At 38.5% G+C, this 22711-nt stretch overlaps 1 protein-coding gene across 2 annotated transcripts in view; it reads right to left on the reverse strand.

Annotated features, from left to right (window-relative positions):
- Positions 1 to 22711, reverse strand: part of LOC131072426 (AP-4 complex subunit mu) — an 83473-nt gene that overhangs the window by 20223 nt on the left and 40539 nt on the right. For both annotated transcript variants that reach the window (XM_058008570.2, XM_058008571.2), the window contains exon 3: positions 3336 to 3539. In XM_058008570.2, coding sequence (XP_057864553.1) covers positions 3336 to 3539 — 204 coding nt within the window. The remainder of the gene's footprint in view (positions 1 to 3335; positions 3540 to 22711) is intronic.

The following is a 22711-nucleotide window of genomic DNA, read 5'->3' on the forward strand; positions in this document are numbered from 1 at the left end:
ATTTTTTGACAATGTTTTGGTTTGTATCCAAACTAGGAGGCTGTTTGTTTAACCCTAGGGTCATCTACCCATGCAAAAATAAATAAAAACTAGTCTCATAGTACCCTTGTGATCACAGTAATGATTATGTTTCTAAATTGAATATAGTGCCCTTTGGTGTTGTACTCTCAATTACCGGAATCGCCCTGGCAGCCTTGGAATCGGGTCCAAAAATCCTTACAGGTCCTGGTCCGGGCCTGGTCCCCCGTGGATTCCACCCGGGTTCCTCCCAGGCAGTTGGGTCCTCTGTGGGAGAAAATGTTCCATAAACCCAGTTATAAATTTAGAATGTTTTCCTCTGTATTATATACCACATTTTTTTCAGTTCATTCATATACAGCTGCAATTTGTGTGTTGTTAAAGTGGATTTGTATGGATCTGAGCAACATTTGCTGCAGTGATATGCATCATCAGTGATGGAGTACTGCAGGGATTTTAATGCAATTGATATTTCATTACCTAATCACAGTAATACCATGGTTGTCAGTTGTCTAAGACTCTAAGCATTAAAATCCTTCAAAACAAAATCTAAAAAATGCTTTAGAGAGAGAAGTAAAGGCATTGGCAATTATGGATTTATCATTTATGTATGGAAAGTTACATTGTATATTTCATATTTGTATGGATTGTATCATTTGTAATAATCAATAATGGTAGTGATAGTTTATATAATTATATTTTATAATTTTGATGTTTGAACATATACATGTGTGAGTGTGTGTGTGTGTGTGTGTGTGTGTGTGGATGTACCCACACCCGTACCCAAGGAAAAAAAAAATTGCTGATTCCATATCCGTATCCGTACCCAAATCAGTAACTTAGGACTTGTAGTTTAAGAAGATGAATTTTAAAGGTTTATATCTAAAAGACAATCTGAAATAACAGGATTTAGTTTGCAAGTATTTTAGTCACAGAACACTAATTTTTTTCTTTCTAGTTTTGTGTGGGTTTATGGTACAACAACTTCTGGGTACTTTATGCAACCATATGTAATGTAGTATTTGTCATGATGTGAAAGCAGATAATATGTTTTGGGAAAATCATGTGTTCTACAATTAGTCTCATGTATGTTCCATGGGTAATGGAAAACCACAATCCTGGAGAAACATCCTCGTACCAAACTAGATATGGATGCAGGATAAGCAGCATGAGAAAAGTTTGCATTATAGAAAATTCTTGCTTTAAAATTCTAATTCAAACACCTTGTATCAGGAAATATGTGAATGGAACCGGATTGCTAGCTTCTCAAGATCGGTATATTTATATCATCTAATGTATACACAAAATTGTGAGCACTCACATTTAATATGGGTAAAGCCATCGTAAAGGGTTTGCAAAACAATATGATATTTCAGTTGTAGCATTGCTTTGTATGGTATCTACCAGATACCACCTAATGGTGTACATCTTGATGGCAAAAAATATAGAGCGCAATAGCACATGGCTTCCACCTTCAAATCCATGAAACCCTTCAATGAAATTGATGGCCAGTAGGTTTCCACTTTTGCAATCCTAAAGAAAGAGATACACTTCCATGATATAATCAAATAATTGAGATGTTCCAACATGGCCTTTACATTTTTTTTATATTAATGTATGGTAGGTAACCTAGTAAACAGCAATTGATAGCGACTATATGGCCATTCCTGCTAAAGTAACTTTGTGCTACCTTCATCACAGAAACCCTGGAGCATAAACCCAAATTCTAACCAATCAAGCGATAAAAAGTTATAATTATTAAACAAGTAACCTAGCTAGCATAGAATCTACAACTGGTATGCTTATTGACTTGATCAAGATATATCCATTGCCTCCTGTCGATGGAATCTGTATCAGTAGACGTTGTACCAACTTTGAAATAAAGCTTCCAATATTTTGTAGACAGTATGCTCCTAAAGACTATTCACATAAATAATCCATTAGAAATGGCAAGATAAATCATAAAACTTTGGCATGTGCACATTCTCCATTCCTTGGAATAAAAGCCATTCAGAGCCAATCTAGAACCACATGTATTGACAAGTTCCCATTACCTTTTGCACTTCCAGTCAGAGCACAGTGATTAGTATCAGAACCAAATACTTGGTTTTCAAAAATGCTAAGGGAAATCGTGAAATTCCTATAGTCTGGATTATTTGTTTGAATGAAACATGGAAAACAATACCCAATTCGTACAATTTGGAAATGCTATGATGAATCATGCCATTCCTATAGCTAGACTCTGGATTACTTGTTTGCATATTGTATTTGCATAGCCAATATGTATTAGACACAGGATCTATCGAAGATCACAAGATACAATTATTTATTTTATCTCAACAACATCATCTATTGGCTTCAAGAAAACAGATAGCCATGTGAAACCAATCTGGATAAAACTTTAGTGTGTGCACCTTCTCCATTCCCTGAAAAAAAAAATCAGAGGCCACATAGAATAACATGTATGGACCCACTTCCATTCCCTCCTGCACTACCAGTTGGAGCACAGTGATTGAAATCAGTACCAAACTCTTGATTTTTACAAATGCAATGGCAAATCATGTCATTCTTATACTTTGGATTAGTTGTTCAAATGACACTTGGATTAAATCAGACCTAAAGAAGAGATTTAGAAAGAGATTTCAATTTCAATACAATCCTAAAAGTTTGCTCTGAACTGTAACCCTTTGATTCCTCTGCAAGCAAAATTAGTTAATGTAAACAAAAGTCAGCATTTCTGCACTGAATCTATGGTAAAATGTGTGTAATTAAATAAGATTTTCTCACAAATCTAATATTTCCCAATTTGGAACAGATGATACTTCCAACATGCTTGATAGATAACCTTGAAATTCAGAAGTGATATTAACAGATTCATTGAAACAAACTTTGGCAGAGCTTTCAAGTTATAGCATAAAAATAGAGTTGAGAAATCAGTAGTGGTCACCCTTTAGTTCATAGAAAACACTACCAACAAAACGTTCTGCATTACTAAAATAAACTGGCATAGTAGAATTATGGGGAAATGTATGCTTTTACTTGGAATGATTCACAGTTCAAGTTTTCCTTAATCTCCAGCAAACTTTATAGCATGAATTTCATGTGACAAGTCTGTTAGCATGTACAAGTGTAAATAACTGCATTACCGAAAAGCTTGATATCTTAATTTTAAACATTCCGTGACCTATATAATAAAGCTTCAATGAAAATTCTTTTCATAGAACTTTATAACAGAGAAATATATTTGATCACTTCATAAATACAATTTTCATATTTTGGAAAGAAAAGAGAAAAGAGGGTAAAAATCTGGGACTCACAATCACTTCATCAAGTAATTCATAAACAAGGACAAAATTTTTCCGAAGTGAATCTTCATTTAGAATTCCAAGATAATCTTTTATAACACGTGCTATCCGCTGCAGAAGCTCCAACACAAGTGCAGGTGACACATTTACTCTTGTAGTTGCAACAAATAACAGTCCCGCAACTTTTACATGTAAATAGTTCACGCCATCTACATTCTACATCAAAGAAATGGACCCAAATCAAAATTAGTTTGTTGAATTTACACTTAATAAAACAGAAAATAGTTTCAGAACTGTTTATATCTGCTAAGCATTGAAAGAAATTGGTGTAATGCTATTTGACAGCTATCGACCAAGGAGCAACCTTTTCAAGATACTAAATATCTTGAAACCAATAGAATGAAATAAGCAACCTTTTCAGAAAGGAAAGATATTGATGCTGTTTAAAATAATCTACTCACATTCAAAGAGTTTTTTCCGAAACTGACTCGGTAAGTCAAGACAAACAAAGAAAAAATACTAAAATTCTAAGTAACCTATAAAGAGGAATAGGACAAAAAACAACATAATAAATAAACCATCTTCAGCTTTGGCAGAAGCTAGAACCTAATAATAGCATTCAAGAAAATAGCAATAATAGTAACAGGAAGCTCATTAGAGTGTACTACAACCAATATAATGATTGAGGACCAGTAAAAGGTGTCCTTACCTTCAATTTGGTATTGATTATTCCATTCATAGTTCCACTGAGAGAGAATAGATGTTGATATTAAATTTCACGACTTTTTGTTTCCACAATTCTATAGGCAATACAGTTGTGTAGTATAACTATTTTATATTTCCATAATTCTAACAGTAATACAGTTATGCAATTAGCCCAAAAGAAATGTAAGTCAAAAAGCAATTGATACTTCATTGTTGTAGCATTTAATGATATGTTTCATTTAGACTCAGAAAACGTCACAGTTTTTCTTACAGTTCCCATCTTTATTGAGACCCACAAACCACAGTCAATTCAGCAATGGAAGAACAATATTTTCTCTCAAGATTGCTAGGGCAGCGTTACCAAGGCATATGCATTTTTTTTGTATCAATGGCTAAGAGTTTGGGGTCTGTGAGAATTTACATTCATTCATGGAGACCAAACTTATCATATTATATCAATTTCTCCACTCCATCTATACCATCCCCATCCTCTATAACTTCCACAGACGCTTGACCTCTAGAGGTGAGTCGAATGGAACTTAAAAAGGAGATAAAATCCACAGTTTCAGCTACCGATCCAATTATGGGAATACTTTATCCTCAGTTACCGGTTTGTTCCTAGCAGCCCTGGGTCCCAGTCCCGTTTAAACCAAGTTCAGGGTTCGGGTCTGGTCCCTTGTGGGTTTGGGCAATGTCCCGCCTACAGCCTGTGAATCCATCCCAATGAACCCTGGCAAACCGAGGGAGAATTTGGGGGGTTTCTACATCAAACAAGTGAATTTCACTATAGCACTTTTGAGTCCACAGGTTGCATAATTGTCAGCTTGGATAAATTTGATCATGTGTCAGACCTGATGCATTGATTAGGTGGAACCCACAGCTTTCTTGCATCTGTAGTATGAGTGCTCTGGCATTCATGTTTTCCCTATACTTGATCACCCTATTGCTTCCAACTGACCAGAGTCATTTGATCTGTGAGCTTTATCGTTTCTATGTCCACAGATTTGTTTCTTTGTTTTGTCTAAATAATAAGCTTATACTTTCAGATGCATGCATTCTTCCTTTTGTCTCCTAATTAATTCCTCACCTCCAAACTCAAAGTTGATGGGTTGGCTTATGTCTTGGATCTGAGGCTTTTTTGAGTCATGTCATAAATATTTTCTTGAATTTTAAGTCTGGGTGGTACTAACTTTCTAGAACCAAGCTTGATATTAACCATGTTTCATTTTGCTACTCATATCCACAAGTGAGTTCTCTTTAGTGCTAGACTCATTTGCACTGGAACATTCAAACTTTAACAGCGAAGGCAAATCTAAGGTGAAATATGCTTAATGCCGGCAAGATTATGGGGTCATATTTTGTGGACCCAAAATGGTTTCACGTGTATTTTTCTATGTTATTTGACTATTAATATAGTGATGTATTTTACACTTAATTATTGCTGCAAATATGTATATATTTCTGATTTTAATATGTTTTTGTATCGATGAACCCAATACAAATTCAAGTCCAAAAAAAATTTGACTGAACCCACAAACCGAACCCTTGAATGCGAATCTGAACTAGTAACAGCACCAGTAGCTTAGATTTTATTCACAACCTTAAGACGAGCAAACGACGCCACTGGCAAACTCTTTTTTGCCAGTGGCATTCCTTTCCATGTTGATTGCTCTCCTAATTTCAAGAAGGCTGGGGCTAAGGTAGCCAAAGGTGTTTCATATATGCCTTTTGTGGAGACAAAATTGAGTACCACCATCCAAGACAGATATTTCAAGATGAATGTATTCATGGAAGAGATGAGGCCACATGGGTCTTTTGTGGATGCAACATCATGATGAATGGGTGGACAAGAAATAGACACTTCCTACCCATCAATCCTGTAGTTCATGCAAGGCCTTCCTTACCTAGGCAGTTGACTGCTCAAGAAAATGCAAGAATACAAAATTCCTATACCAAATCCTAAGAGATGACACATTATACATATACCTACCCCCCACCCACATTATAGTTAGTTATAGTAGGGGCTTTGGCTAGCCCCGATTTCAGCATGGGTCATTTTTCCACCTCATCCACGTGTGAGTCAGATCTCGCCCTACGTTAGAGGTTTAGTTACTCAGAGGGGCTTCACTCCATTTATCCAAAATCTTCAATCTCAGACACTGCCATATCCTTCCAAAAAAAGTTCACTATAATTCTGCAACTATATCCTCCAGAATAGAATAGTAGGAGCTGTGCACCAGCTCATTGTCTTACTTTCCATTGTTATCAACTCAGGAAATTAAAAGTAAGACTATAAATTTCTTCAAAGATCCAGCTTGAATTCACACCTGTTACACCTTTCGTTGGCTGGTCACCAGCTGTAAACACTGTATATCTATCACCCCATTGTCATAGAGGTATGAATAGGCACCCTCTCTATTTCGCTCAGCTGTGGTTGAGATCTGAGTAAAGGCACTGCTAGACTGAGTGATTCCAGGAGGGGAGGTGACAGCGCTGTGTATAGCAATTTGGTGGTTGCAGGTCATCTATGAGGTGTCGCAGTCGAGGAGCATTGAAGAGTGGCACCTACTGGTCAATATTGCCCAAAAACCCGGTAGATACATCAAAATCCCTTCGCATTGACCCTATTCAGCATTTGAGTTTCCTGACTTCATGTGCTGCAGATTGGTGAAGAGTTCTATCCATGATATGCCTACTTGGTAACCTGTGATGGCCAAGCTCACTCATGAGTCACGATGTGAGTATTGAATGAAGAACAACGAAATGCATGATAGTCAGAAGAAGGGCCAAGTGCTTTTGTTGCTACTCTTGCTGTAAGAGACCAAGGATTGCTCTTCAAATTGTAAATAAATGCTTGCCTCAAACCTAGAAAAGTGTGGCCTTATTGGGCACAGCAAATGATTTATAGTTAAAAAGCTCACACAGGCACAATGTAAAATTGATCCAGCCTCATTGTATATATCTGAAATTAGTGGATAGTAAGTGATCATCTTGGAGGGGTCATACCTGACAACTACCAGTAATTCATCATTAGATAAAAGTGAAGTAATCTAGTGACAAGTACTGCAGCAGGTTTCTTAGGGCTGGTATAAATGGATGGATAAGGGACCTTTGTATCCACCTGGAACCATTATTTCAAGTGCTTCAGCACATATCTAGAACACTTCTTCATATGCAAATATGTATGATCAGACACGGACATCATAGACCACCTGGTTTGAGAGGTGTGTTAAAGAAGCAATGTTTTGCAGCTACTGCTTCTGCGCTTTTGGATCTGGTTTTCTTTTTTAAAATATTGGTATGCCAACAACTTGTTTTGGGCAACAATATCGAAAGATTTTTCATTGGTTGATTGTTGATTACAAAACTATATTTTTATTTTACCCATCAACAAGAATTCAATAATATTAAAAGATGAAAAGAAAACAGAACTGCATATTTTTATTTTAATAATAATCTTATAAATCAGCCACTCCTGCCACATATTACTGGGGTGGATATCTGGTGGAGGAGAAAGGATAGCAATCATTCTTACACATATAAATTGGTTGACATAGAGAAGGATCCAATTGTTGAACAAGATCAAATACTTGTAAGAGTAATTGGAAATTAAAAGACCATTTCTGCATGGGATAAAGATATTAGATGTGATATTCAAAACTAGTAATTAAACAAAAATTATTCCTTAGAATAAGTCGCATCAAAAAAATCAACAAATTATGTGGTGAACCATAGGCACACCAAAAGACATGACTTAATGTACAGGTTATGGATTGGGTTTTTTTTCCAAGTATTTAAAGCCTCCTCAGGTAAATGCTTTAAGAAACAGTCATTCACATAATATCAATACCTGAGATCCCTTGTTCAAGAGATAAGAGAGAATAGTAATGCATGCATAGGAAATAGGGTTTTAGATGGAGCCTCCAACAGGACTCCAGGTGTAGCAGGCAAAGGTTTTCAAATAAGGGCCTCTAAAGGTAGTAACCTAGTTTACGACGATTCTCTTTTCTTTGGTATAAAGACAAACAACAAAGCAGAGTGTGCAGCATTGCTAGCTGGTTTAGGTGCTACTCTTATGCAGAACTGAAAACATTCAATAGTTGAAGGTAACTCGCAGGTGTTCATTAATGTCATTATCAAAGGTGTCAATTCGAAATGGAGACTTGATAGGTATACAGAAGTATCAAAGTTAAAGGACAAATTTGAGTCTATCAATTTTTTCATTGTAAATGTAATCTAAATTCTGTTGCAGACTATATTGAAAATATGGAAGTTGATCAAGAGTCGATAATAGAAATATATAGTCATTTACTTACTTCGTGGCCTAATATTGAACAGTAATTACATTGTAAACCTCCTTTAGATAATAGGGGAAGTTTCTTTTGGAAGGCCAGAGTATAGCCTTCATAATGAGAAGCAATAATTAGAGGCCCACCGTTCCTCATTTAGAGTTGTGTGCTTTTGGTCTTAAGTACGGTTGAAGCATGTGAATGGCTCTAATTGAAGTGGAGAGTTATTGCTTAGGAGAGTCAGCTTTGGTGGATTGCAAGGATTGTCGACAAATTTTGTTTGGCTCAAGTACAGTGGCAGGAGCCATCGACTGTTGCGTTCTCGTGCACATAGGAAGTGTTGTTTATAACTAGGGCTTTATAGGGTTCGGATTGCCTTAAGGCAACATGCGAACCCTTTTAGGTCTGGGCCCTAAAGGGTAACGTGACCCCAAGTCTAGGCCCAGCCCTATCTCTCACGCTATCCTAAAACACTCACGCCATAATAAATTTGGTGCCAAAACCTAAAGGAGGCCGACTTGAAATAAAGGTTAAAAGCGCATATAAATAAAGGACATTTCTCGAGTCAAAATCATCAATTCAATCTCAAGCAAAAGCGAATTTAGCTCTGCTGCTAAGGTGCGAATTTTCAAGGAAGGGTGCGAACTTATCCAGACTTGTACAAAATTGTCCAAGAGGACATAGCGTATTTTGATGCAGTTTTGAAGCATGCAAAGGGACAGATCTGATATGTGAAGATCAGATTCAAGCTAAGTACTGTACTTATGATTTAGAGGAGAATATATAATCTGACCTGTGGGTCTTTCATGCTGGGTTTTTCCTCCTTGGAGGTTTTCCCGGGGTATGCTTGTTTGTCTACTGTGTTTATTTCTGATTTTACTGAATGTTGGCTTATTAAAATACTGCAAATCTGATTACAATCTAGGGCATAATCAATTATATAAATCTGATTAACATACTGTTGTGACCATTTCACACATCGCCCCATTAAAATGGGGACCCCCTCTTTTTGCTCGTTTGTGCTCGCCTTTCTCTCTGCTTTTTTAGGGTTTTGGTTTAGTATGTCAGTCGTCTGGACTAGGGTCAAGCCTTAGGGTTCCCGTTTTAGTGTTTTCAGGCCAGGATCCAGTCAATCTTGAGAGCTTTTTGAGCTTCCTCCCGTAGGATGCAATTTTGAATAAGGTGAATTCGTCAGGTGGTCAAGTGAGTTGGTCTAGGTTCAGTCGGAATTTTGATGCAAAGTCCAATTTTTGCCTAAGTGTTGATGATGAGTTATGGAATCTTGTATGATTGAATGATTTTGACCAAATTTTGGAATTTTGATGATTGATCCCGGGTATTGGAAATGACCTAACTTTGCCTTGTGAAGTGATTAAACCCTTGAAATCGTGATATTTTGGCCTGTGGAAGACAAATCGCTCCTGTCCCTCACTGAAGGACCGGAGCTTAAAATCCAACATTGCCTTGTCCTTGCAAGATTTCAACAATTTCGCGATTTGAGGAGAACCAAGGAAGTACATCCTGTCAGTTGAATGTAACTTGGAAATGTCATCATAAGGAAAATTAGACTTAGAAGCAAAATCGCTCTTGTCCCTCTGCCAGGGACCAGGGCGAATTTTAGTGATAGCTCCCGTCCCTCTCCAAGGGACCAGAGCGATTTTTCTTATAAGACAAGTTTTGGGCGAAGATCAAGTGAGTGTTAAGTTTGAGGCAAGCAAAGGGGGCACAACGAATCCGTTGAAGATAAATTTGGAAGTTAGCAAAGCACGATTGAGCCTACAAGTGTAAGTTCGCTCCTGTCCCTCAGCCAGGGACCAGGGCGAAATATTGGTTATATTGCCTTCCTTACAAATATAAAGTCACTCCAAGTCAAAGTACAAGGTGGCAATGACGTTTGAGGTGTCTCGACGAAGAATGAAGTATCAAAGACTGCAAAGGTGATGGAAATGCCCAAGTTCGCTCCTGTCCCTCTCCAAGGGACCAGAGCGAAATGTTCAAATGTATCCAAATTTAAGTTGCCACTCACATTTCAAGTGTTCGAAAGGGAGTAAAGAACATCATTTTGCGCCTCAAAGACAATTGCAAGTCAATATGATGAAGGATTTACACGATATGCCCAAATTTGCTCCTGTCCCTCAGTCAGGGACCAGAGCGAAATCTCTATGGGGGTTCAAGTTTTGAATGTTAATCACATTTCAAATGTTCAAGAAGGACCAAAGGACATTGTTTTACACTGTGAAGGCGTTTGCGAGTTGATAGAAACAAGGATGAGCCCAGGACACCAAGGATCGCTCCTGTCCTTCAGTCAAGGACCAGGGCGATATTAATTAAATCAATCATTCGTCCCACAAGATCACGTCAAGCAAAGGTACACAAGATCGAATATGTCATTTGAAAGGTCATCAACGAGAAGCTAAGGTTAAGAGATGACGAATTTTGGCTAGAACACAAGGATTGCTCCTGTCCCTCACCAAGGGACCAGGGCGAAAATCCTTCAAACATCAAATGTGCTTTGTAAAAGCCAAGTAAAGTATGCGTGGAGTGAAGGGGTAACGTTGTTACTTGCCTAGTGATGAAAATTGGTGACCAAAGAAACAAGGATTAAGTAGAACACAAGGATCGCTCCTGTCCCTCACCAAGGGACCAGGGCGATATTGACCTTAAGAGGCATTTATCCACAAAGTTGAATCAATCAAGCTCGAGAAACCCAACGAAGGTGCCAGTTTGCACGTGGAGAAGGTAGTTTTGAACGTAAAAGACAAAAGAATCAAGGCTAAAATGCTAATTCGCTCCTGTCCCTCTCCCAAGGACCAGAGCGATATGGTTTGTATTTTTCCATCTCCCAAATTTTGGCGCTAATAACATTTTTGAATTTTATTAAATGCTAAAATCAATAAAATTTGAATATTCAATTAAAGTTAGCATTTAAAATTTGCGCATGGACATTTAATTAATTATTTTTTGCCTTTAAAAAATCGAATTAATTAATTGCAAGGGCATTAAATGAATTAATTATTATTTTAAATAAAAATTAAAGTGGGGTGAGCGCTTAAATTTCAAATCTTATATTTTACAAAGTCGGCCCTTGGTTTTTATTTAAAAATTGTTTTAAATTGCCTTATTTTGCAAAGTCGGCCTAGAGGTGAATGAGAGGGTGAGCGCCTATAAAGGGGAGGTGAATTATTTCATTTTCAAGTCATCATTCGAACATTCCTTTGCATGCGATTTGGAGAGTACTAGGAGAAGTGCGAATTTCATAAAGGAGGTGCAAAACATCATCAAAGGGGAGTGCGAACTTAGTTTCAAGTGAAGCGAGCTTGCCATCAAGACATCGAAGACCCCAAAGGAGGCGAAGTTGCTAAGGAGGACGTTCGTTTGAAGGGAATCACGTTGAAATCTTCCAAACTCCGATTTTTGCCTAGGCGAATTTCTTAATTTTGCATTTTAGAGTTAGCTCTCAAGTAAGGTATGGTGATGTGATCCCTTGCCTTAATTTTGAATTTTGATCGTCATAGCCCTAAATTTTGAATTTTGAAATTTTGAATTTCAGTAGCTCGATCATATTTAGGAAATGATAACTCAAAGACTTATCACGAAGTTTCCTAAATTTAATCTCTAATCTAATCTATGTTATACATTGCAAAATCTATTACTTATTATGAAATGTTGTGTAGGTGTTACGATGGCGACCCCGAAGGCGGGAGCATCCACCAGTCGTCCAGCTCTTATGAAAGAAGATCAAAAGAACGAAAAACTGGAGACCAAGATCGTGTCTAAGTGGAGCAACATTGGAGATACCAACTTGGGCAACTTCAGTACGATGAAGTTTCGAGAGGTCCCTTACATTGGCAAGCCATCGCCTGTCGCCAGGAGGATAATCGAAAGTGGCATCATTAAGGCGATCGGCTTCCCTCCAGCAGTACAGTGCCATGAGTTGATGATCGAGTGTGCTCGTCATTATGATCCACAGTCCAGAACAATCGTGTCTAATGAGGGAAATACTTTTGCTTATCTTTCAGAGGAGGCTATAAGTGAAGCTTTTCACTTACCAGAACATAAAGATATGATTTATAAAAGCTTAGAAGGAGCCAAGTCCATGTACGAAGATGATCCAGATGCTTGCCTAAGCATCATCAACAAGAATTGGTTACTTAAGAGTCGTCCTCGCCTGAGCAAGACCCCGAACACACCACATAGGATCGATTTCCAGGAGGAGTACAGAGATTTGATAACAATGCTCAACCGAGTCACAGGAGCCCCTCAAGCCTTCTATTTCGAGAAGTGGATGTTCTACTTCATCCAAGTGATAGTTCAGGGAAAAGGAACAATTCATTGGGCTAGAATGATTAGCCATTGCTTGGACATACAGTTAAGGAGACTGAAGGCTACCAAGTCTTTCCACATGAGTTCATACGTCATATATGCCTTAATCAGGAGCTTTGAATATGCAGGACTACCTCACAGAGGAGTGATTGGAAGAGGACCCGGTGAGGTCAGAGTTTGTGATTCCTATGTCCACTTGCATCATCCACCAGGAAGTAACTACAAGTTAGTTAATGATACCTTCACGATGAACATCACCAGGACATTGCAAGGCGGGATTCACAATAGGCTATCACAGGATGCACAAGAGCTAGTAAAGAGGTACGGTGCTTGGTTTATCCAATTTCCGAAATTTACTTATATTAGAGTTCATGGATGTCCTTCACCTCCATACATGTTGCCGAGATATCCGACAGACAGAATAGTGTTACTTGAAGTAACTAGACAGTTGGCAGCTTATGCGAAGGCATTCAGACACAGACATGGAAATGGAGTTCCTGTACCTATCATATTAGGAAATTCAGTTGAGGTATGTCCTAATGCTCTAGCCATGGATGACGCAGAGAAGGAGTTAGCTTTGTATTCATTTTCATTCTTTGCCTTGAGAGAAAGCTTTGATCCACATGGATATATAGAGGAGACAGTCGGTAGGAAATTTAAGCATGAGTTTCAGGTAGAAGAGTTTATGATGAATCTCTTAGACGATCTTGAAGTGAAAAGGAAGATGCATTCTAGATTGCCTTTGGATTTCATCAGGAAATGCAAGATTTACAGAGTGGCCGACCAAGCTCAGGACAGTGGCAGACATCTCCAATCATCCTATGATCGAGATAGCAAAACAGTGAGGTTAGATTGGAATGAGCCCGAGGTTGTGGATCTAGATGCTTTGATGGCTCCAGTCTTGTCTTGTACTCGCAGATGGATTGATGTGCAGCATCAGAAGTTGAGAGAGCAAGGCATAGCTATGACTTTTACCTTGGAGGAAAGACCAGCTGAGGGTGGAGCCAGTGTAAGCGAAGGCAATCCTAATCCCAGAAATACAAGTGAAGGCAACCTTCGAAGTGCAAGTGACGGCAATCTCCATCCAAGAGGCTCGAAGAGGAAAGAAAGACCTGAGAAGAGAGAATCTTCCAAGAAGAAGCAAGAGGCCAACCGAGATCGTTCATCTGGTACATCTTCTCGACAAGAGAAGAGGACATTTGATATAGAGGAGTCTATGGAGTCAATGGTACAGAACGATAAAGAAGGACAGGCACCTCAAAGGTCACCGGGTGGATCTCTCCAGGATAATGAGTTGCATGAAGATAGGGAAGGTAATGAATTAACATCTCCTCCCAGAGAAGAAGAATTGCTTAAGGAGATTCAGGTTAAAGAAACAAGATCTGCCATCCCAAATTGGTTAAAGGAAAGATTAACGAAGGTAATTGTGGTCGAGGATGAGGACAATGTGATTGATTTGGAGAGTCTCGTTGGACATTCCCAGGAAGTGACAGAGAAGAGGAAGGCTACTAAGATGTCCAAGATGATTAGAGATGAAACTGGATCCAGAATATTGCAGATAGCTACACTGGCCGTGGACAAGTATGAAGGTGAGATCCTTGCGGAGGAATATGATGTAGAGACATTTGAGCTTGGTCCACTCACAGCCGAGCAGACACTAGATGATGCCACCGATTCATTTGAGGCATTGAAAGATAAGCTTAGGGAAGAAATGGAGAAAAATAGAAAGCTTGAGAGAGAGGTCGGTGCATGGAGAACATACTTCAGCCATCTCAATCAACCTTTGGGACGTCAAGATCCAGCAGTATCCCCTACACAGGCACTTCCCCTTCAATCAATTGGTGAGGCAGAGAGAGTCAGGAGTTTAATTCAGCTTATGAGCTCATGGATTGACAAATCCCATACAGTTGCCATTGAATTTGCAACAAGGATGATGCAGACCATTCACCGGGCTATTCAGGTTCTTGAGGTCATCCACAACTTGATGATAACTGTAGCTGCTTTTGCTCATACTAAAGATGTTATCATTCCTGTCTTGCAAGTAATCAGACAAACATCAAGGAAGGTCCTGGCACAGGAAAAGATAATGGATGGAGGACCTCATAGTTTGCTTCAATGGTCAACCTTACTCCAGATGAAGGAAGTTCTCTTCGAGGACATCAGTACTAGGTGCAATCATGTTGAGGAGGTTATCCACCCGATCCAAGACAGAGTATTTGAGGTACTGCGTACCATTCTTGGCAGGAGGATCGAAGTTGAGACAGATGTGGATTTGCAGGAATTGGAGGACAAAGTCAAAGTCATCTTTTGCAAGGATGCTAATGTTATCACAGATGAGCAACGGGACCGGATGTTTGCTACCATGCTCTTGATTGAGAAGACTAAGGAACTTGAACCTGGTTGGGACGCTGCTCTTCTCCAGGCATTTGATCAATTCATCCACTTAGAAGAAAGAATGAAGAATCTTCCCGAGATTCCAATTGCTGAGATCGAAGGAATCGTGTCTGGATTCATTGCATATGCTAAAAAGGAGCATTGGAAAGGGAATAAGATTCTAGATGAGAGATTACTATAGATGACATGGCACCTTAATTGTCATTGGTCTATGTCTCCTAGATTTTTGTGCCAAATTTAATATTTGGCTATGCATTTAATGTTGTGCAATAAAAGGGGGACTTTTGTAATAAAACCCTAATTAGGGTTTAGGTGTCATAATCTTGGCCATTGATCTTCTTTCGATCTGGACCGTTCATTGTAATTGAGGATGCTATATATACCCTCATTTCTTTTCATTTTGTAACTAGAACTAGAAAATCAGAGAGAGTTAGAAATTATTGATGTATTAGAGAATAAGAGAGTTTAGAAGCAATTTACTTTTGTAGCAAGATTGAGCTTTGAGAAAGGAATTCAAACAATTGTTGTACATGATGGCTTTGAGATCAATGAAATATTGAAGTTATGGTGTTTTGTTGCAATTCTCTTGGTTATCTTCATGGTTGTTCATTTTTCTTGAATCATTCTCAATCAAAGTAGTGTGTTAATTCGAAGGACAAAGTGTTGGACTTGATCTTTGGTAGGATTCGCTTTCCAAACCACTAGCTTCTTGCTGATTGTAGGAACGCCTTGCGTGGTCGACTGGAGATACTTGAATCGCTTAAACCTTCAATCGTTGTTGTATCTTGGATATGTACCTTCGTGGTAGTGTCCTTGATCTTTGATGTATTGAAAAATCATTTATTACCTTAGAAGATCGCATCAATTTCAATTGAGTTGTTAATTTATAGCAATATTGAAGTTGGTAGAATCTCACCAAGCCTTGTCCACATTAAGTCATTCTTAGGGTTAGATTAGATTAGACCTCTCGCAAACCCTACTCTTTTGGCATTTTTTGAAAGTTTGTTTAGTTTAGGAAAAATCTTCGGCGACGTAAGGCCCCTTGATGACACAGCAATCACAACGACCACTGGTGCTTATCCACACGTAGAGACCCTACTAAAAAGAACATTGGAGTCATCCTAACTGATCCTTCTTGCGATATCTTCAGCAGTTAGCGACTTTATTCAAGAGAGGATAAGATGCCTTTGGGTATTTTATTCTGTGTATGATTGTGTACAAAATACACGTCAACACATACCTAGCATATAAAATTACATGGTATCAGAGCTAAGGTGTCACTAACTTCTTATTTTAGCAAATCAATTGTTGCATATAGCTGTTGTTTGTTTTCAGATTAAAAATGTCAGGTTTGAAGGCTGAAGATAGACTTGAGGAAGCCATTGATTTTGCTGCTTGGAAAGTTCGTATTCTATTGATCCTTGAAGAGAATGATCTACTGAAAGTTGTAGAAGAAAGGCTGTCTCCTCCAGAAGATGCTGAAGAGCTGAAACTGTTCAAGAAAGATTCCCTCAAGGCTAGAAGGATCATAATTGAGTCCGTCAAGAATCATCTTGTCACTGTCATATCAAAGTTTGTATCTGCCAGAGAAATGATCAAACACTTGGAAGGGATGTATGAAGTCAACAATCTCAGCAGGGCCCTTGCTCTAAGACAGCAGCTTCTTCACATGAAAATGAAAGAAGAAGACTCAATCATAGCCTACTTCATGAAGATCAATGAACTAAAGGACAAGCTAAGCACTCTTGATTGCCAAATCTCAGATAAAGATCTTGTTATGATTGCATTAAATGGTCTACCTGATGAATGGGAACCATTCATTCATAGCATTGGTGGAAGAGCCGATCGTCCCAACTTTGAGCGTCTTCAATCTGATTGCATCGAAGAGGAATCTCGAATTGAGGTAAGAGGAAAACTCAAGAACTCTCTCAAAGATAATCATGTTCTCTTAACTAAATCTAGGAAAGGTGGTCATTGGAAGAAAGAGAAGAGAAGCAAAGATTTTAGATCCTCCTCCTATGATCCAAGGAAAAAGTCAAGAGATTCCTCTCACATTTGTTGCTTCAGATGTGATAAGTATGGTCACTATGCCAGAGATTGTCAGAATGACCCAAAGGAAAGGGAAGCCAATTTAAATGAAGTTGCCGAACAAAGTGAAGATTACCTTCTTCTCTTTGCTCTATCCAGCAATGTTCCTACGGACAGCAATACGTGGATACTTGACAGTGGTGCCTCCAGACACATCTCAAGATTTCGTGAGCATCTCTCAGATCTGATTGAAAAGGACACCAATCTTCATGTAGTAATCGGTGATGATGCTCAATACTCGGTAAAAGGCTCTGGCACTACCTCTTTAAAACTAGATTCTGGTATTTCCTTACAACTCTGTGATATTCTCTTTGTACCTGGTATTAAAAGAAATCTTATTTCCATTTCTGCCTTAGAAGATAAGGGTTTGCAAATAGCATTTTCTGAAGGGAAAGTACTCGCTTGGCCTAAGAAATCTAATTTCAAATCTGCTCGTATTATTGGAAATAGATGTGATAGTTTATATAAGCTTGCAGCTAATCCAATTCAAGCTCTCATTCATGAGACCCCTGAATCATGAGAGTTGTGGCATAGAAGATTGGGTCATCTTCACTTTCAAGCTCTTCCCACTCTTGGTAAAATGGTCAAAGGTATGCCTAAACTCAGTTTATCTCATGATGATGCTTGTAAAGGTTGTGCAATGGGTAAGAATGTAAAGAATCCTTTTCATAAAAGCGATAGTAAGGCTAAAGAAAGGTTAGAGCTTATTCATTCAGATTTATGTGGTCCTATGTCTGTAGCATCTCCTAGCAGTTTCCTATATTATGTTATCTTCATAGATGATTTCTCTAGGAAAACATGGATCTATTTTCTTAAATCTAAAGAGTCTGAAGAAGTCCTAAACAGATTTAAAGAATTCAAAGCCTTAGTTGAAAATACTACAGGAAATCGAATTAAATGTTTGAGGTCTGACAATGGAGGTGAATATACCTCAGGTAGTTTCTATGACTTTTGTGTTAACGCAGGAATTAAGAGGGAGTTCTGTGTTCCCTACAACCCTCAGCAAAATGGAGTTGCTGAAAGAAAGAACGGGACCATTGTTGAAGCTGCAAGAGCCATGATCCATGATCCATGATCAAGACTTGCAACCTTTTCTATGGGCGGAAGCATCCAAAACCGCAGTTTATATTCAGAATAGATGTCCTCATCGCGTCCTAAAGGATGTGACACCTGAAGAAGCCTTTTCAAGAATCAAACCTGACATCAGTCACCTAAGGATATTCGGAAGCCCTGTGTATGTTCATGTGCCTTAAGAAAAACAAACCAAGTTGGATCCATCTGGAAAGAAAGGCATCCTAGTAGGATACAACGAATCTTCCAAAGCCTTCAGGATCTACATTCCAGGTCAAAGGTATGTTGAGGTAAGTAGAGATGTAACTTTTGAAGAAGATATTGCTTTCAAAAGATCTAAAGGTTCATTAACCAACAATTATGATATGGTGATTGAAAATCAAGATTCAATAGTTGATGCTAACCCTGAGTTACAGGAGGAGTCTACTGACCTTCCAGATCAGGAAGTTCAGAATGACCCATCAGAACCCATGCACTCTACCGATATACCTCAGGATATTGTGGTCTACAAGAAGAGACCACTTTGGGTTAGAAACACGATTCAAGATGCTGAAGGGTTTGCTGCTCCCAGAGGAACCTTTAGAAATAGCAAGAGTTTCCAAAATCACGCCAACTACATTTCTGTGATGTGCAATATAATTGAGTCTGAACCTCACAATATCGAAGAAGCTATGTCCCATCATGCTTGGAAATTAGCCATGGATGAAGAGTATGGGTCTATCATCAAGAATGATGTCTGGGACATTGTACCCAGGCCCAAAGGTAAGTCTGTTGTTTCCTCTAAATGGTTGTTTAAAATTAAACATAATGCTGATGGTAGTATTGAAAAATATAAAGCTAGGTTTGTAGCACGTGGTTTTTCTCAAAAAGAAGGAATAGATTATGAAGAAACCTTTGCCCCTGTTGCTAGATATACTTCTATTAGGTCTATAATAGCTATTGCTGCAGCCAAGGTTGGAAGTTGCATCAAATGGACGTTAAGACAGCCTTCCTTAATGGTGTCACTGAGGAGGAAGTCTATATTGAGCAACCAGAAGGTTATGTAATCCATAAAAGAGATTCTCATGTTTGCAGGTTGAAGAAAGCCTTATATGGGCTCAAACAGGCTCCTTGTGCTTGGTACGAAAGAATTGATAAGTACTTACTAAGTTAAGGATTTTCCAAGAATGATGCTGATGCTAACATTTACTTGAAAGTTTATAATGATGAGATGCTTATTTTAGTTTTGTATGTGGATGATTTATTTCTCACTGGTGAAAGTAAATTAATCATGAGATGTAAAAAGGAATTAGCCTCAAAATTTGAAATGAAGGACTTAGGTCTAATGCATTACTTCCTAGGGTTAGAAGTATGGCAAAGAGCTAATGAAATTTTTCTAAGTCAAGGAAAATATACTGTTGATATTTTGAAAAGATTTAGAATGTTAGATTGTAAACCTATGCATACCCCTATGGAATCTAACTTAAAGAAGTTAAGTGTTTCTGCAGCTAACTCTGATTTTGCAAATCCCTCTGAGTACAGGCAGTTGATTGACTCCCTGATGTACCTAGTCAATACTTGGCCAGATATCTGCTATGTTGTGGATGCTCTCAGTCGGTTCATGAGCTTACCTAAACTTGTTCACCTGGTTGCTGCCAAGCACATTCTAAGATACCTGCGTGGCACGATTGGTTATGGGCTAAAGTATTCACTTAATACCTCAATGCTCTTGGAAGGCTACTCAGATTCAGATTGGGCAGGAAGTGTCAAGGACAGGAAAAGTACTTCAGGTATCTGCTTCAACTTGGGCTCTGCAATGATCTCTTGGGCATGTAGAAAGCAATCTTCGGTAGCATTAAGCACTGCAGAAGCTGAGTACATTGCCGCATCTGTTGCATCCAGAGAAGCAGTGTGGCTTCGTAAGCTCCTTGTTGGATTATTTGGTCAAGCTAGTGATCCTACCACCATTCATTGTGATAATCAAAGTTGTATAAAGATGTCAGTAAATCTTGTATTCCATGATCGGTCCAAACATGTGGAAACACACTATCATTTTATTCAGGACATGGTGCAAAGAGGTGCCATTCATCTAAAGTACATTAGCACAGATGAACAGATTGCGGACATCCTTACCAAACCTTTATCCAGAGTGAAGTTCGAATACTTCAGAGACAGGTTTGGTGTTGTGGAAAACGGGACCCTGATTGAAAGGGAGCTGCAATCTCAGTGACTCTATCTGCAGCACTGTGAATCATCCTTTGCTTGTGTGCAAGAATGAATTATGTCCAATCTATGCTTGTGTGCTAGATGGATGATTGTAATTATGTAAAGACCCACTTGTGTATTACACTTTCTATGCTTGTGTGCTAGAACCATCCTATGCTTGTGTGCTAGGTGGAAGATGTAATTCTATGCTTGTGTGCTAGATCCATTCTATGCTTGTGTGCTAGATGGAACTCTAAAGGTTCAGATTATGTATTCTCCTCTTCCCTAGTTAAGAGGGAGTGTTGTTTATAACTAGGGCTTTATAGGGTTCGGATTAAAGGCAACATCCCTTTTAGGTCTAGGCCCTAAAGGGTAACGTGACCCCAAGTCTAGGCCCAGCCCTATCTCTCACGCTATCCTAAAACACTCACGCCATAATAAATTTGGCGCCAAAACCTAAAGGAGGCCGACTTGAAATAAAGGTTAAAAGCCCATATAAATAAAGGACATTTCTCAAGTCAAAATCATCAATTCAATCTCAAGCAAAAGCGAATTTAGCTCTGCTGCTAAGGTGCGAATTTTCAAGGAAGGGTGCAAACTTATCCAGACTTGTGCAAAATTGTCCAAGAGGACATAGTGTATTTTGATGCAGTTTTGAAGCATGCAAAGGGACAGATCTGATATGTGAAGATCAGATTCAAGCTAAGTATTGTACTTATGATTTAGAGGAGAATATATAATCTGACCTGTGGGTCTTTCATGTTGGGTTTTTTCTCCTTGGAGGTTTTCCCAGGGTATGCTTGTTTGTCTACTGTGTTTATTTCTGATTTTACTGAATGTTGGCTTATTAAAATACTGCAAATCTAATTACAATCTAGGGCATAATCAATTATATAAATCTGATTAACATACCTAGGGTATAAAATTACAGGAAGATGCTAATAAGTTGAGATGAATGTCATAGAGGAAGACCAAAATGGGAGATGGTGTTTAGACGGGTTTCTCTACTTTTGCTTGTGTCTTGGAGGTTGTTTCTTTGTTGTAAGCATGATGGCAAGTAAAAGGAGCTTGGGCAAGGGGAAGGAGAGCAAGATTCATGGCTCTATTTATGCCAGGAGGTTGAAGATTATTTTTGCATATGAATCCAAAGCTGCATAGGATCCACCAAAAGTATTCTTGGTATTAAGGGCTCAGAATTTGGCAACAGGCCCAAGCCACCTATCTGCAAAGACGTTATTATCAACCTTACCTAATTTATTTAAGACATGGAGATTAGGCTCTGTTTGTTATAGCTATTCCTACCAAACCAGTTTAGGGCAATGGCTTTGGTTAAAGAGGTAGGTGTTGATGGTGTTTTTATGCACTGTGCAACACAGAATAAAATACTAAGTATTATATCCTCTCTTGAACAAAATCTCCCAAATGCTAAGCTACGTGATCAAGTGGGACAACTCCAAGGTTCTCGAATGTCAGGTCTCGACATGCTCTTGGATAGACCCAGTTGCTTGATGTGATATTGCTGGAATCACAAAGAGGACTTATGTTGAATGCTTGAATGTCGCTAGAACGTGGGATTTAACTTGATTGAAAAAAAAGGGAAAAAGATAAGGGTTGAGACTTGAGAGAGATGTAATCTAATTCCTAGGAATGTACGAGCAATGGACAATCTTTGGTGAAACCCAACTAAGCTTTGTTTTGACATGCAACGAACATCTCCACAAGGCTAGTGCAATCTCCTAAGGATAGCTTTGATGATTTTGAAATCACCACTACAAGCATAGACACCATCAAGTTGATGCATATCAATGAAGAAGCGATAATTGAAGTTAAGCTTGGCTAAGACGAATCCAATTGACTAGGCACGGTACTTTACCATTAGAAAGGTGTTAGTAGTATAGATATACGAATTTCACCATTGATCATACACAAAGTTCTTCCATTCATCTAAACAACATGAAAATAAATGAGAAGTAGAGACCATGCAAATTGTTGAATCAACATAGAGAGTTCATCATATCTTCATAGAAGTTTACATGCTTCTTACAACAATGTCTTGGTAACAATCTTTGCCTTCTCTTCCTACTCTAACTATTTGCTTGCTATCTGCTACTCAACTATTCACTACTAGCTATTATCTATTATTTTCTCTTGTCTATTCAGTATCTTCACCTCTACAAATGAAAAAGTAGAGCCTTATATAGTGCTCTCATTACAATCGAATGGCTCAGATTGATTCGCAATCAATGGCCAAGATCGAAGGATAGAAACCCTAATTAGGGTTTTGTTGATGTGTATTTTGTACACAACGAAACACATAATAAAATACCTAAAGGT

The sequence above is a fragment of the Cryptomeria japonica genome, chromosome 8 (genome assembly GCF_030272615.1).
Source record: "Cryptomeria japonica chromosome 8, Sugi_1.0, whole genome shotgun sequence".
Lineage (NCBI taxonomy): Eukaryota > Viridiplantae > Streptophyta > Pinopsida > Cupressales > Cupressaceae > Cryptomeria > Cryptomeria japonica.